The sequence below is a fragment of the Chrysochloris asiatica genome, unplaced genomic scaffold (assembly GCF_000296735.1).
Source record: "Chrysochloris asiatica unplaced genomic scaffold, ChrAsi1.0 scaffold00204, whole genome shotgun sequence".
NCBI classification, from domain to species: Eukaryota; Metazoa; Chordata; class Mammalia; order Afrosoricida; family Chrysochloridae; genus Chrysochloris; species Chrysochloris asiatica.
Window position 1 is genome coordinate 1744192 of NW_006408722.1, and position 17734 is coordinate 1761925.

The window sequence follows — 17734 nt, forward strand, 5'->3', positions numbered from 1 at the left end:
ATGGAGGGGATTATAATCAATGTAATGAAACAAGTCATATGAATGGTTGAATGTGAAACTGATGATGTGCCCTGTAAACTTTCACTCAATCTACAATAAAAACCTTAAAAAAAAGAAAGCCAACCGTATACATACTTGCTATTTTAAATTTTAAATTCTTTAATGTGACACCTTCTACATCAGAGGCATACATTTTCTTTGGCTCTCCAAACTTTGTTAGAAGACATTTTTTAGCATTCTTTTTAGAGGCTGACCCGAGACCTCTAAAAAGAAGTTACATTTATTCCTCATTAAAATGTTACTGTACTTTCACAGGGCCTTGAGAGAATACGGTCAGTTTAACAACATGAATAACCCCCTAGTTGTATATTTTCCTTTAAAATCAAAGGTCAATCACGAAGTGATTAAGGCAACTGGTTTAAAGCAATTGTAAAACTGACCCAAAGCAGATTACTTCCCAGTTTGTAGTTTTTAGAATTCAAGTGATAAAAAGGTATGGAAAAGAGGGGGAACCCTAGAAAACATTTTTTATCCCTTATGGGTCCTTTTGAGGAGTGAAGGTGGTATTTTCTTCTTCTTAGGTGATAAAGGTACGTTTGGGACAAGTCTATTGAAGCCTTATAGCACAGTGTTAGATTTAAGGTTAGTTAGTATTGAAAATATCACTTGAGGGAAACGTTTCACCTGTTTAACGATGAGAATTATACTAATGGAGAAATCTTGGACAAACATATATGTAAAATACCTTAAACAACAGATATTAGAGACTTTCTTATATAAGGTTTACACAAGGGCTGTCTAAAATAAATATAATGGAGTTAGTAGGCACTATAAAGGAGTCCTGGTGTGGCGCTATGAGTTAAAGTGCTGGATTGCAAAGTCTGTTCGAACTACAAGGTTGGCAGTTCACCAGCTGCTTGGAAACCCTATACAGGGTCACTATGGGTCAGAGCTGATTTGGTGGCACTTAACAACAACAAGTACTACAATAAGAAGGTGAATTTTATTAATATATTTCATTTAGCCAGATATATCTGCAGAAAAAAGTTAACAAGGCAGGCCTGAGCTGCTGTCTTCAGAAGGTCCTGCTTACAAATTTAGCCTCTGGTTGGCATCTGGGACCTTGGTTTTTTCCATTCCCTAACAGCGTAGTGGTTACGAATCAGGCTGCGAACCTTAAGGTCAGCAGTTCGAAACTACTAGCTGTTCTGTGGGAGAAAGATGAGGCTTTCTGCTCCCGTAAAGATTTACAGCCTCAGGAACCCTGTACAGGGTTGCTATGAGTTGGTTCTGACTCCACAGCCCAAAACCACCACCACCAACTGATAAGAGCAGGTCACCATGCCTAGTTTGGGCTATGATGTCATTTATGGTGAACTTTTACTTTCTTTGTCCGTTTTTCTGTTAAATTCTTATATGGATATAATTCCTCAGTCCCAGCAGTCTCAGCAAAGGGGTGGAAAGAGTTGAGGTTCTAGAGAGTGGACATATTACATGATTCAGTGGAAATGGCCCACAGAAGTTGACATTGAGCATCGGGAAGCGAGGGGTATCAGGGAGAGGCTGGCAACTCCTAGACGGAGGGCTCAATAACTGGGCAAGTTTGGCTTTCATATCTTTCTATATAGCGCTGATTTAGAGTTATTGGAAATGGCGAAACAGTCTATATGTATATGATTTGTTTCAATTTTGTTAATTTCTGAAAACTCAGGTTAATGAGAAACCTAAGTATGATTACTCACAGAAAATACCATTGCTGAGGTTTGGAGACTTCCAGCTGGCTGGGGAACTTACTACTATGTTCAATACAGCCTAAAACTTTCCCTGTTGAAACTGTAGGTTTTCTTGTCTCATTCTTCTTTACTTTTCTTTCTCAACTAGTCACAATCCTATTGATTCTCTCTCTTCTTTATCCTCATTGGCATTGCTTTGGTTCATACCTTCATGGTATCTCTTACCTTATCTATTCAAGAGGTCTCCTAACTGGCCTCCCTGCCTCATTTTATAGTACAAAACCCTGCAAAGTCTATAAATTAAATTCTAAAACTAACCTTTAATTTAAAATATTTTATATAATGGCTTTAATCTACCTTTCTTGACAGTTCTTTCCAAGAAACTGTGGCCCAAATTTGGTCTAGCTCTATTCCTTTATTCATTTCATTAATCTGTTTGGAATAATAACCTCAATTAACATTCCCATCTTGTAAAATCTATCCTCAGGATCAACTGAAGGACCACTTGCTCCAAAACTGGTGCTATTCGCCAGAAATCACTTGGATATTTAACAGGAGAGCACTTTGTTTTATGTCTCAAATGGTCTTTACAGTAGTCAATCCAATAATGGCGTTATATTTGCATTTTTGCCACCTAACTTCAGTGACCTTTAGTCTTTTAAGGAAAGCACCGTTTTATCCACTTTTTGTACCATCATCATTTGGACATAGTACCTTGTATGATAAATGTCAAATAAATGCAAGGTTGCCTGAACCAGCATTAAAATCATAAGAAGAATTTAGCTATAATAGAGTATACGTGTGGTCATACAGTCATAATTTTAACATTTTAACATATAATCTATGATCTAATAATATAATATCTTGACGTTATCAGTGAAAGAAAAAATTAATCCCTAAATTTCTTATGAAAACATCTCATTGCTGGCATCTTCGTATTTATAAACTTTGCATTTGTATAAATTATAAAGCTTGCCATTATGCCTTCTTCATTATTAGTCAGGACATATAAAATGTATTCGTTTCTCTCACGACAAAAGAGAAAACATACCATTTACTTTTGGAATATATGTGATGTGAACATTTACACACTCAAATATATGCAGTCAATAATTTTCCTCATATAGGGAATAAACCTGAGTAAAGGGCCAATTAGAGGCCAAACAACCCTTCCCAAATGTACATTTAAGTTACAGGCTATTCAAAATCAAGTAAAAAACACAATGATGATTTTTGAAAGCAGTCTCTTGTCAAAGCTTAGGTAATACAATCTGTATTTTCAATAAGTACAATTCACAAAACAAATACTTGTTTATTCCAAGAAGCAGCTGGTAGATTTGAACTACTGAACTGTATTTAACAGCCCAACTTGTAACCACTACACTACCAGGGCTCCATAGGAACAAAAAAATAATCCCAACCCACTCAGTCAAGCCAATTGTGACTCACATCAACCCTGCAGGACAGAGACAACTGTCCTATAGGGTTCCCAAAGCTACAAATCTTTATGGAAGCAGACTGCCATGTCAGTTTTCTGTGGAGTGGCTGGTGTGTTCTAACTGTCAACCTTTCCATTTGCAACCATGCCTTTTAACCACTGTGCTCCTTATGACAACTATAATCTTCAGTAAAAACTAATGTTCTATACTTGTATTCTGAATGAATGACTACTATGTAAAATGCCTGAATGCTATGGAATTTACTTACGTTCCACAAAGGAAGTAAAGAGCATTCTAAACCTGCTAAGCCGACTACCTTCATCTGCCCACATCCGTATTACTCCAATTCCAGTTTTAAGCATCACGTCATTGGCCACGGTGCTGCAAAACTTAGCTTTCAGATTTTCAATGGAACTGCTTCCATCATAGACTGCAACGAAGTTTCTTTTGCATTCATTTGAGTGCTCCATTTGATAATCAAGGAACCTCAAATAAATCTGTAACATTAAGACAAAAATGATTATTAAAAGCAAACATTCATTTGAATTTTTCTTTTATCCAGTCAACGTGGTAAACTGGGATACGACAGATGAGAGAAAAACATAATAGACAAATGCTGAACATAAAATGCCTAAGTAGTAATGCTGAAGATCAGTGGTCTATTTCTTTGATTCAATAATTTGTGTTTTGTACATAAAGAGAAGAAATTTTCTGCTTAGTGATGGATAACTGCCTTACATATTTTCTCATTATAAAAGCAATGTCATGGTACTGACAGATTGGGAAAATAAAAGAATCACATACAATTCTACTATTATTATAACCATCATTGAGGCGATCAGATTTTGTTCACTTTTTGAAATTTAAGTTCAATTTGTATAAGATACAAAAAATATATACATCCTACTTTTTCTTTTTTTTTAAACTTTTTGTGAATTGAGTGATAGTTTACATGGGAGAACATCAGCTCTATACTCATCCTATTATATTTCGTTTCATTGCAATATTACAATCCCTCCATGCATCATCATTCAACAGCATTTGCTTCTATTCCCTCTGGGGTTTTTTTTGGATGTACACCAAAACACACAGGAATATGCAGTCATTCAAACCCTGCATGCCCTGCAAACCTGGCGCCTGGCCGACAGCACACAGCCCCTCTCCCTCCATGAGTCTAGAGTCCCCAGGGGCTCCATCTCTCCACATCATCATCTCCGCCCTCGTTGCTTCTCTGAATATGGTCCCATACTTCGTTCCCGCTCTTCTCCCTTTATGGTCCCAGGGTTCTCTGCTCCTGAACTGCTATAAAACATTTACCTACTTTTTCTTTAATACATAAAAATATTTTTTTTCTATCTTATTCAATACATTTCAAAACCATTCATATGATATCCTATCATTTATTTACACATAATCCTACTGTGGCACATTTGAATTGTTTCAATATTTTATCCTACAAGTATAGAACTCAACATCTTCAGAAAGATTTGAACTATAGTATCAATGGACAATCGGGCTGCAAGCCGCAAGGTCAGCAATTCGAAACTACCAGCTGCTCCGCAGGAGAAAGATGAGGCTCTCTGCTCCCATAAAGATTTCCAGTCTCGGAAACCCTGTTCAGGGTCGCTATGGGTCGGAACCGACTCGATGGCACTTAACAACAACAATCAATGGAGAAAACATTGAAGTTGCCAAAGACTTCATTTTTCTTGGATCAACTATCAACACTCATGGAAATAGCCATCAAGAAATCATTAGGCAAATCTACTGCACAAAATCTTTTTAAAGTGTTGAAGAGCAAAGATACCAGCTTGAAGACTAAGGTGCACCTGACCCAAACCCTGGTATTTTCAATAAGTTCACATGCATGCGAATGCTGGACAGCAGAAGGAAGACCATAGAAGAATTGATGCCTTTGAGTTATGGTGTTGGAGGAGAATATTGAAAGTGCCATGGGTTGCCAAAAGAGCCAACAGACCGGTGTTGGAAGAAGTGCAGCCAGAGTGCTCTTTGGAGACCAGGATGGCCAAACTTCATCTCTCATACATGGAAATATTGTCATGAGGGACCAGTCACTGGAGAAGGATATCATGTTTGGTAAGGTGGAGGGTCAGAGAAAAAGAGGAAGACCCCCAGATGGGCTGGCAAAGTGGCAGCATCAATGGGCTCAAGCGTGGCAACAATTGTGAGGTTGGCCCAGGAGCGGGTAGTGTTTCATTCTGTTGTGCACAGGGTCACTATGAGTCGGTACTGACTCGATGGCACCAAACAACATCATCATCAAAGTAAACCTTCTTAGTATTTTATTTGTATTCTGCATCCTCTTTCTTAAAAATTTCCAGGCACCCTGCTATCTGGAATGCACTAAGCTATTTGAAAATATATGTATGGCCCATTTGTGTTTGAAGATTGCTTACTTTTCTTTAGATTGTGGACTTGGAAAGACTGTTAGCATGAATCTTTAGAATATACTAATGAAGTAGGTGTCATTATTCATCATAAGTAGGGAGACTGGTGATACAATGGTCAAGCATTTGGCTGCTAACTGAAAAGTTGGTGGTTCAAATTTACATAGCAGTTTCACTGGAGAAAATCCCAGCTACCTGCTCCTATAAATTATGGTCTAGAAAAACCCAACAGGGCAATTGTATTCTGGGGTTGCTGTGAGTTGAATATTGACTTGACAGCACCTAACAACACATATACAGAAGTACTATTAAGACAGAGATGAAGGAACTTGCCTAGGGTCAGAACTAGAACCCAGGCTGGTCTGATTGTAATGTATGTTCCTTTCATTTTCTAGGTAGCCCTATACACTCCTACTTCACTTTTTGGCTCTAGTTGTTCATAGCATATGGGATTTTTTTTTTTCCCCCTTTAAAATACCTTGGTAGCAAAAAATTTAGCTCAAAGAATTACTTTTTGACCAAATAATGGTTTATTTGAAAGGACCATGAGAACAGTAGAAAATTGGTAATAAAATGTCCATTTCACAAAATCTTCTTTAACATAATTCTTAACATAGAAGCGATGTCTTAAATAAACCATCTATTTGCATTAATTTCCCTATCAGTTATATAACCTTAGCTTCATGGCAGCAAGTATCACTACTACTACAGTTGTTTCTTCCATTAAAAGTCATTCAATGACTATTATCAGAAAAATGAAAATAACAATTGTTGGTGAGGATGTGGAGTGACTGGAATCTTCCTCTATTGCTGATGGTACAGCTACTGTGAAACAATAGCTGATCAGTTCCTTCAAAAGTTAAACATATTAAGTATCATGACCAAGCAGTACCACTGTTAGTGCACAGATGGCCCCTGACTTAGGACAGAATTCTGCTTCAACGACTCAGTCATAAGTCAGTTCTGATATAAGTCAAATACCTTTTTGTTTTGATAAGCCTAATTTATGCTGTTATGACCAATAAGTCCTAACACTGAACATTTGTAAATAAACATCTGAGAAAGACATTAAGTGCCACTGAGTCAGTTCTGACTCATAGTGACCCTGTATATGGTTTCTGAGGAGCAACTGGTGGGTTTGAACCACCAATAGGTGGAAACAACCTCACTGTCTATCAACAGATGAATGGATAACCAAAATGTAGCCCTACATGCATCAGCTCAGTGAGAGTGGTGACCTTGACAGCCGTCTTCATCATGGTGGTCAGGCATCTACAACAACTCACACTCATTCATCATTTCTTGAATGAATGACCTCACAACTTTACCAGGGAATCAATCACACAAACAGAATCTCCCATATCAAGTGATCTCACTGAGTTTCCAAATTGAGAAATCTATTAAATAGGACTCAGAGGATGATGTTGTAGCTACTGTGTGTCATCAAGTCAGTTCTAATTCAGAGTGACCTTATATAGGGTTTCCGAGAAGTGGGGTTGGAAGACATCATATTTATGTTATTTCAAAGAGAGGTGATCCAACGTAATGCAGAAATCATCAGACAATATCATTAATATCACATGCAAGTAAAATTTTGCTAAAAACAATTCAAAAATGGCTGCAATAGTACATTGACAGGGAAGTGCTAGAGGTCTATGCTGTGTTAAGACGAGGACAGGAAAGAGGGATCACTGCTGACATCAGACTGATCTTGGCTGAAAGCAGAGAATACCAGAAATATATTTGTTGTTGTTAAGTGCTGTTGAGTCAGTTCTGACTCATAGCAACTCTGTATAGTGTTTCCAAGGAGTAGCTGGTGAGCTTGAATCTTGCAGTTCAAACTGACTTTGCAGTCTAGTACATTAGCCCACAACACCAGGGCGCCAGAAAGATGTTTGCCTGTGATTTATTGACTATGCAAAGGCTTTCGACTGTATGGATCATGACAAGCTGTGGACAACAGTTCAGTGAATGAGTATTTCAGAACACTTAATTGTGCTCATGAGGAACCTGTACAAACACCAAGAGGCAGTTTGAACAGAACAAGGGAACACCAAATAGTTTAAAATCAGGAATGATGTGCACCAGGGTTATATTATTTCACCATACTTATTCACTCTGTATGCTGAGCAAATAATTGGAAAAACTGGAGTATATGAAAAACATGGCATTGGGTTTAGAGGAAGACTCATTAATAACCTGCAATATGCAGATGATACGAAGTTGTTTGCTGAAAATGAAGAGGACTTAAAATACTTATTAATGAAAATCAAAGACCAGTCCTCAGTATGAGGTGTACCCCAACGTAAAGAAAACAAAAATCCTCACCACTAGACCAATAAAGAACATCGTAAGTGGAGAAATGATTCAAGTGGTCAGACTTCATTTTGCTTGGATCCACAATCAACAATATGAAATAAAAAGACATACTGTTGCACAAGACCTATTTAAAATGTTCAAGAACAAACATTTGAGGACTAAAGTGCCTCTGACCAAAGCCATGGTATTTTCAATAGTCTCCTATGCATGGGAAAGTTGGACAGTGAATAAAGAAGATGGTAGAAGAACTGATGCATTTGATTATGGTGTTAGAGAAGTGTATTAAAAGTACCATGGACTGCTAGAAGAACAAACCAATCTGAGTACAACTAGAATACGCTTTGGAAGCCAGGATGGTGAGACTTCTTCTTTCATATCAGGACATATATAACAAGACTTCAGACATATATCAGGATCTGAAGTCTATGAAGAAGGACATCATGTTAGGTAAAGTAGAGAGTCAGTGAAAAAGAGAAAGATCCCCACAAGATGGACTGACACAGTGACGGCAGCAATGGGCTCAAGTGTAACAACTGTGAGGACAGTGCAGGACTGGGCAGTGTTTCCTTCTGTTTTGCATAAAGTTGCTGTGAGTAGGGATTGACTTGACGGTACTTAATCACAACAACATTCACAGAGAAGGATTCTTGGGACATACTAAGTGCTAATAAAGCATTTTAAAATCAATCAATTAACTTTACATATTTGCAGTGTGTGTGTGTGTATACCATGGAGTATTATTAATCCACAAAGAAAAAAAAGTTCAAATTTACCAGCTGCTCCTTGGAAACCCTATACAGGGTCACTGTGAGTCAGAATCAACTCTACAGCACTTAATAAGAGTTTCTTAGAAAGTAATGAGTTTCTATTTAGTGTTGAAAAACATTTGGAATGGATAGTATGGACGGGTTGCATAACATGGTAAATTAATGTCACTGATTTGCACACTTAAAAATAGTTAAAATAGTGAATCAATGTTTTGTTATATATACTTTATCATGCACACACATAATAGTATCACTGCAAACATTCTTGTATTCTCATTATGCACATATGAGTATTACATTTGGGTATATTCTAGAAGAAAATTTGCTAGGTTGTAGAATATGGACATCCTCAAGTTTACCAGAGCATGTCAAGTGGCTCTTAAAAGTGGTTATTTATTGGAGCCCTTGAAGACTCCAAAAAAAGTTAAATTCTCCAGAAAACTGGTATGATTATGGAAAGGCCAGTGATAAAAATAAACAAAAACATTTAACTTTTCAACACCAACACCACAACTTTTTTGTTTATATATTAATGGATATTTGTCTTGAAGAGCATCCATTAACTAATAGTTTATATTTCTAAAGTGAAACTCTTAACATAGAGATGTTCAAACTAGTTACTAGTTAGTAACTGTTAGTCAATGTATGATGTTCAAAATAAATGTCCAATTACGTCAGTAGGGAGGATCATTAGAATGTGGAGGGAAAGCAGCTCTCTAACATCTATAGTAGAATGCCTTGTTAAAATGTTTTGGAAGGTAACGTGATAGTAACTAACAAACATTTGAAATGTATAAACCTTTGATCCAGCAGTACTTCTTTTAGATATTTATCATAATATACTATTCTCCAGATTTATCAGAGATTTGTATCCAATGAAGTTCTCTGCAGTTGTTGTTGTTAAGTGCCATTGAGTTGGTGCCAACACACAGGGATCCTATATAGTGTTTCCGAGGAGCAGTTGGTGGGTTTGCACCATCAACCTTGCAGTTAGCAGCAAAGTGCTTATCAGTAGTCCTCTCTACTTTTAGTAGTGACAAGAATAAAAATAAGAAAAAGAAAAACCACCTGAAGGTCTGACAAAAGGATAAATGGTTGAGTCATAATGAAATACTGACAAGAGAACAACATGAGTTAGTTCTCTGTTTAGTGGGAGGACTGACCAAGATGCAAAGTATTGTTAGTTGCCATGGCGTAGATGCTGACTCATGTCAACAACACTCATGTGCTGGCTGTGATCTTTTCAGGAGATCACCAGGTTGCAGGTTGTCATATCATTCTTCTGCAAAACTGCTGAGTGGGTTCAGCAGTCACATGCTTAACTACCATCAGGGATCTTTGTATTGTGCCAAATATGAGGCTACCTTTTTTTTTTTTTTTTAAATAGATGGGGGGAGAGACTCTGTATCAGTCTGCATACATAACTAAACTGAGTGGAGCACACAGGGTGATCTACATATATTCACCTATTCAGATTCTCCTCTACATTCAACTCAGTCCAGTTCAGGAGCATCTGGTAGGTTTGAACGGTCGACCCCTGTGGTTCACAGTTCAGTGCTGATCCTACAGCATTACATCAAAAGTCCTATTAGGAATGTTGTGAAGTGCCGCTGAAACAGTTTTGACTCATAGTGACCCTATACCTATATAGGGTTTCCAAACAGCTGGTAGGTTAGAACTGTAGACCTTGTAGTTCATAGTCCAGAGCTGATCCCACAGCACCACATCAAAAGTTCAACCCTTTTTTCTGTTCCATGAGTTATTAACATAGCCTGGATTAAATTCTTGACAGTATATGTCTGCAAAAATCTTCTCACTTCCTGTGCTTTGTCTTTTTAACTTTTTAAATGGAGCTTTTGGCTGCTGAGGTTTTTTTTCCCTGTTCATAATTTAAATTCAAGTACAGTAAAATTCTTGATAAAGATGTGACAACCACCACAATCAAGATATAGCATACTTCCATTACCCTTTCCTCAAAATCTTGTGTTGCTTTTCAGCCAAGATTCCCCTCCAATCTAGAGTCCTAGCAACCACTGATCTATTCTCTTACTAACCTTTTTCAGATCTTCATACAAATTCTATCACATAGCATTATAGTCTTTTGACTGGATTTTCACTTAGTATATCCACTGGCAATTCTGTTGTCGTTAAGTGCTATCAAGACAGTTATAACTCATAGTGACCTGTATACGGTTCCCATGGAGTGGCATGGGGGGTTTTAATCACCTACTTTGTGGTTAGCAGTCTGGTGCTTATCCTACAGTGCCACACCAGGACTCCCATTATTATTGTTTTAAGTGCCAACGAATCAGTCCAACTCATAGCAGCCCCATATAGGGTTTGTAAGGCTTTAACTATCTGTGGGAGCAGAAAACCTCATCTTTTCTCTTTGGCGCATCGGGTAGGCTCAAGCCATCGATCTTATAGTTCGTAGTCTGGTGCTTATCTTCTGGTGCCATTACATACATGATATTGCATGTATCAATAGTTCCCAGCTTTTAATTGCTTAATCTACTCCTCCTTTGCTTGAATTATGTTGCTGTTAAGTGTCATCAAGTTAGTTCCAACTCATAGTGACCCTGTATAGGGATTCCTAGGAGCAGGTGGTGAGTTTGAACAGCCAACCTTTTGGTAAGTAGTCCTGTGCTTTTTGTACATCACCACACCAGGATTCCTAAATGGATACACTGCAGTTTATTTTTTTAACTTTTGAGGAATATTTGCTTACAGTTTTTGGTTATTACGAATAAAGCTGCTATAAACATTCACTTAACAGCTGCTTATGAGAACAAGTTCTAATTTCTCCTGGGCATAAACCTAGGAGACAGTTGAGTCATGTGCTAACTTTATATAAAGGGAACCAGCAAGCTATTTTCCAGACACATTATACTGTTTTACATTCCCATCATATATGCATGTAAGTTTCAGGTGCTCTGCATCAATCCCAGCACATGACATTGTCACTTCTTTGATTATATGAAAACCCTATGGCTTACAACAGAATGTTGTTGCTAACTACCGTGGAGTCGGTTCCAACTCATAGTGACCCTGCACAGGGTTTCTGAGGCTATAAATCTTTACAGGAGCAGAATGCCTCATCTTTCTCCTGCGGAACTGCTGGTAGTTTCGAACTGCCGATCTTGAGGTTAGCAGCCCGATTCGTAACCACTATGCTACCAGAGCTCCTGCAGAATACTGCCCACCAAAGTGCTGGAAAATGGATCCCCTCGGTTAGAGTACAAAAATTACATAGTGGCATCCATAATGGGCTTGAGCATACCAACGAACAATTTGTTCTCTAGTACATGGGATCACCATGTGTTAGAGCTGATTTAACAGCAACAAAAAACAATGGAAGATACAGTGTCATCTAACCATGATTTTAATTCAAATTTCTGTAATGAGTAAATCTTCAGTATTGTCTGTTCAAATTTTCTGCGCATTTTAAAATTGGGTTCACGGTTTTCTTTCCAAACAACACCCATCTATTAGCTCACAATCTCGTACATCAGAAGTACAGCATGGTGTGGCTGGCTTCTGTTCAGTTTGTTGTTGCCAGCTGCCCCACTCACAACAACCCCATGCAGACTGGCCTGGACTATTGTGTAGGGTTTTCACTGGCTGATTTTCTGAAGTAGATCCACAGGCTCTTATTCCTAGTCAGTTCAGGCAACAATCAGGCTGCCTTCCTGTCTCATGAGGCTCTGGGAAGAATCTGGGGATGTAAGACTTGAGGTTCCCGTTTCCTTACTTGCTGCCAGCCAGGGTCTGCTCTCATCTCCTAGAGACTACCAGCATTTCTTGCCACATGGACCCTCCATCTTCAAAGTCAGCAACAGAATTTCTCTTGTGTCAAATACAACTAATGCTTTGTTAACTCTTTTGCCAGAAAAAGCTGTGTTCCTTTTAAGCCTCATCACTGAGCTCCTGATTAGCACAACGCAAATGATCATTCTTTCTTAAAGTTCACTTGGTCTTGTATCTCCTGTTGAAAGGGAATTACAGAAAGGTGTGGGTCATTGTCTTAAAATTCTGAGTACCAGAATGCACTATAAATATTGCTTTTATGTTCCCAGAAGACTCTCCCTGTTCTCACAAGATTCTGCTCTTGAATGTAACACACACAGCCTTTGTAACAGTTGGGCTGAGCTAGCTTGTAACCCTGACCTATTTTTAAACTACATCACATGCCCTATATGATTCTTCAATAATATTTTATTACATACTTTGCAAAAGCTTACACAGCACAAAAAGCTCCTATTCCACAATTCCTACACTAATAGGCAGTGGCACTGGTAACATTATTCAGCCGTGTCAGCGCTCTCATCATTTCCATTCTCGTTTTTCTACTCTCAATAATTCAGTCTCACTGTACCTCAAACTTCGTATCTATGCTTTACAGCTTTGAGTTTGTTTTTTCTTTTGGGGGGGGGGGGAGAGACAGCCTTTGAGAAACAGGTGATTTATAAACACTTTCTCCCACTATGTACCTTTTTCCCCCCATCTGACAGTGTCTTTCACAGAGCATAATATTTTAACTTTATTCAAGTCCAAATGATAAATTTTTCTTTTATAAACTGTCCTATCTGAAAATTCTTTGCCAAATTCAAAATCATAATGGATTTTCACATCTATTTGCTTTTCAAAGTTTTATCATTTTAAGTTTTGTATAAAGTATCAGGTATGAGTCAAGGTCATTGTTTTTGATATGCCATTTGTTGAAAAGACTTCTTTTTCCACTGAACTGCCTTTGTCAAAAACAGTTATCCAAACACGTATCTTTATTTCTGGATACTTTATTCTGTTCCACTCATTTATGCATCTGTCCTTTTGTCAATACTACAATGTCTTCATTTCTACAGGTTTACACTATCTTGAAATCACGTAGTGAGTCTTACATCTTTGTTCTTTTTTCAAAATTATTTTGTCTGGAGGGCGGAAATCCCATCACAGAGACCTGACCAATTGTTAGAGACAAAGGTGCGAACAATCTTTCATTCCCTCATTAATCTGTCTGCACATCTCCACTTGGTGACTAGAGGGGTTGCCTGAGTGAGTGTACATAACCTCCTCCGAGGGTTCTACTGAGCACGCAGACATATCTGCTCAGCTGTGAGCTATTTCCCACTAGGAGAAACCCTCCATTTACCTTAAGGTGGGTGGGTTCTTTCTCTCCCTACGTTACCCAAGAAGAGACAGCAATTGCAGCCATACAGCTAAGGTACAATCACACCCTATAAAATTCCACTATCTGGGCAAGAGTCAATACCAGTTGCTATACACTACACAGATAGCCAACACTTGCTAAAGTTACACTGAGTTGAATAACAAGAGAAGTGAAAAGAAAAGCCTATCTCTTGATCACATCTACGAGGAGGCAATCAGAAAGCGTAATAATACAGCAACATACATTTCACCTAATTATTGAAAATACATTTACTGAAAATGCCCCCAAAGCAACTGAAGATCTCAGCTCCTGTTCACAAACAAGATACAGTAGCTGAATCAAATGAGCTACAGGCAGACCCAGAATTCCCATTGAAAGGAGGGAAGGCTTTGGAACTGCCTGTGAAGGAATTCCAGAGTATGATATTGAAGTGCATCCAAACACTCTACAGAGGGGTTGAGAAAAATGAGGAAGAAATCAGGAAAGTGCTACAGGAACAATCATATAAGACAGAAAACTGGAAACAATTCAAAATCTGCAAAAAGAGGTCCAAACAATTAATAATAAAAGTATCAGAAATGGACAACACACTGATAGGGCAAAGGAGTATAATGAAGAGATGGAAGCCAGAACCAACGAGCTTAAAAACAAATCTTTCAATACCGCTAAGATAGATAGAGCAGAAAAAATAAAAATATCTGAAGAAAGTCTAAAATTCATGTGAGACAACATGTAGAGGAATACTCTGAGAACTATCTGAGTCCCAGAACAGTAGGGATCTTAGAAGACCACAGAGAAGATAGATAACTAAAGAACTGCTGGAAGAAGATTTCCCTAACATCCTGAGAGATGAGAAGATAAGCATTCAAGAAACTAAACGAACCCTAGGAAGGATAGACCCCAAAAGAAAATCACCAACACATATCATAATCAAGCTCTCCAAAATCAAAGCCAAGGAGAGAATCCTGAAAGCAGCTAGAGAAAAGAGAAGTGTTACTTACAAAGGCAAGCAAACCAGATTAAGCTCTGATTTCTCAGCAGAAACCATGCAGGCAAGAAGGTAATGGGGAGACACATATAAAACCCTGAAAGAAAAAAACTGCCAAGCAAGAAATGTCTACCCAACAATGCTATCAAGCAAATACAACAGTGCAATCAAAACATTCTGGGGTAAAAAGAAGCTAAGGGACTTTGTCAAAGCCAACCCAGCACTTCAAACATTCTAATGGGAGTTCTTTGGACTGAAAACCAACAATAACAGATAACAACCAGAAATTGACAGATATGGCAACACCACGGGAGCACAGTCAGCAGATAGAGGAGTCCAGAACAGAACAAAACTGTAAGAACAAATTCAGAGGACCTACAGGTCAGACTACGAGCCAAACAACTGCAATGTGAGAGGAGAAAACATAGGAACAGAGATCAGGTGATGAGGCAGTCAAGTAGATTTCAGGATAAAACAAATTTTTAAATGGAGGAAAAGTTAATAGAATATAGGTTAACTGCCATGAAAATTAATACTGTGCAACATACCAAGGAAATGAAAATCCAAGATAAACATGGAAATATTAAAACTATGAAGAAACGGATAAGAAAGAACACAAAAAATAGGAACTAAACACTGAAAGGCATGCAGAACAAAGAAACCAGCAGCACCATAAAAAACACAACATAATCACAGCAATTTAACCATACCTATCAATAATTACACTGAACATCAACAGATTAAATGCACCAGTAAAGAGACACTGAGTGGGAGAATGGGTAAGAAAACAAGATCCTTCAATATGCTGTCTGCAAGCAACACACAAAGACAAAAACAGATTAAAAGTTAAGGGATGGACCCTCATCTGATTATTCAGTATGCTTGCTAGTAATCTCATACATGAGCCCTGGATATCCACAGATAAATGTACAAACCTTACCTAGAAGCCGAGACTGTAAACTCCAAAAAGGAAAAGTTTCTCCCCACCCTCCAAGAAAAAAAAAAAAGCTAAAGAGGGTAGAGAGAAACACTGTTAACTGATGATATATGGAGGGGATTATAATCAATGTAATGAAACAATTTATATGAATGGTTGAATGTGAAACTGATGATGTGCCCTGTAAACTTTCACTCAATCAATCCACAATAAAAACCTTAAAAAAAAACAAAAAACTACTGTATCATTGCAATATGATGAGTGTAAAATCAATGTTCTCCCATGAAACTATCATTCAATTCACAATAAAAACTAAAAAAAAAGTTAATGGATGGGAAAAAATATGCCAAGCTACCTGCAATAAAAATCAAACAGGAGTGGCAATACTAATCTCTGTTAAAAATAAACTTTAAGGCAAAAACCAGCATAAGAGATAAAGAAGGACATTATCTCATGATTAAAGGGTCAGGTGAACAAGATGACATAACTATAATAAATATCTACAATCCCAATGCAAGAGATCTAAAATATATAAAGGAAACAATATAATTGAAGAAAGAAATAGACAATAGTAGAGGGAGATTTTAATGCACCACTTTTGAAAAAGGATAGAACAACCTGAAAAGAAACTCAACAAAGACAAAGGAACTAAACAACACCATCAACCAACTTGACCTCATAGATGTGTACAGAGAATTCAACGCAAAAACAGCATGATACACATTCATTTACAGTGCACATAGAACATTCTCCAGAACAGACCGTGTGTTAGGCTACTAAACAAGTCTCCATAAATTTACAAACATCAAAACACTGCAAAGAATCTTCTTAAGAAATAATGCTATAAAATTAGAAAACAACAATAGGAAAGACTAAAGAAATTAAGTCAAATGTATGGAAACTGAATAACACCCTCATTAAAAGCTACAGGGCAAGATTAAGATTGGGGACTTCCGGCTCTTCCCTGACCAGGCAGCTCAGGTAGGGTAGTCTCGGGGAAAAGGGGAGGAATCGCACATAGGAAACCTCTGTCTAGCAGACAGACAGCCTTTGAACAAACATAAGCTCTTATATTTCAACATTCTGAACTCGATTTATTAAAAGATCAAATTACTGAGGAATTACAGGCATTTTGAGCTTTTGCCTGCCTGCACGCTGCTCCCGCTTCCGCGCCCGTGCCGACGAGTGCCTCTGCCCACTGCAGACCTTGGAATGCAGGGCTAGAACAGCCCCACTTAGAAGACTACATTTCCAGAGAAAAGCCGAACAAATAGAGAGGAATATCGGCGCGGATATCAGGAAATTCGGGGTACCCACGGTACAGAGAAATTGAGAGAGGCATATTTTACATCATCAAATACAGACACTACCTCCCTGCAGCCATTACCCTCAGCCCTCTACTGGCGAAGCCAGGACCAGCCCTTTGCCAACCCGCTAAGTTCCAGGGCCCCCAAGGCCCAACCCGCCGCGAAGCTCGGTCGCTAAGGCCCAGTGCCCCTGATACCCAGCTCGCCCTGAGTCCAGTCCCCAAGGCCCAATCTGCCCAACCCACCTGCTGAGGCCCAAGCCGCCTGATGCCCAGCTGCTGATACCCAGGCCCCCTGAAGCAGAAATCACCCGCCCGAGGACCAACCCTCCTGCTGTCCGGTCACTGACGCCTAGGCCCCCAGAGGCCCAAACTGCCCGCCCTAGCCTCAACCCACACGCCCGAGGCCAAAACAGCCCGCTGCCAAAGCCCAGGCACAACTGAGGCCCAAAAAAGTTACTCTGAGTTAAGCAATAAGGAGAATGGAAAGGGAAGACCACATCCTGATCACATCTTCCTGGAGGTAATCAGAAAACATAAAAAATTACCAAAACACATACTTAATAAACTATTAGGGCCACAGATAAACATTAAACATGTCCAAGATGCAAAAGCAGATGACCATATCGGCACATGTCCAGAAAAAAGATAAAATATCTGAGACAAATGA

At 38.5% G+C, this 17734-nt stretch overlaps 1 protein-coding gene across 1 annotated transcript in view; it reads right to left on the reverse strand.

The window, feature by feature from the left end:
- Positions 1-17734, reverse strand: part of NETO2 (neuropilin (NRP) and tolloid (TLL)-like 2) — a 171824-nt gene that overhangs the window by 115300 nt on the left and 38790 nt on the right. Inside the window, 1 exon segment of the mRNA XM_006878339.1 lies at positions 3441-3669. Coding sequence (XP_006878401.1) covers positions 3441-3669 — 229 coding nt within the window.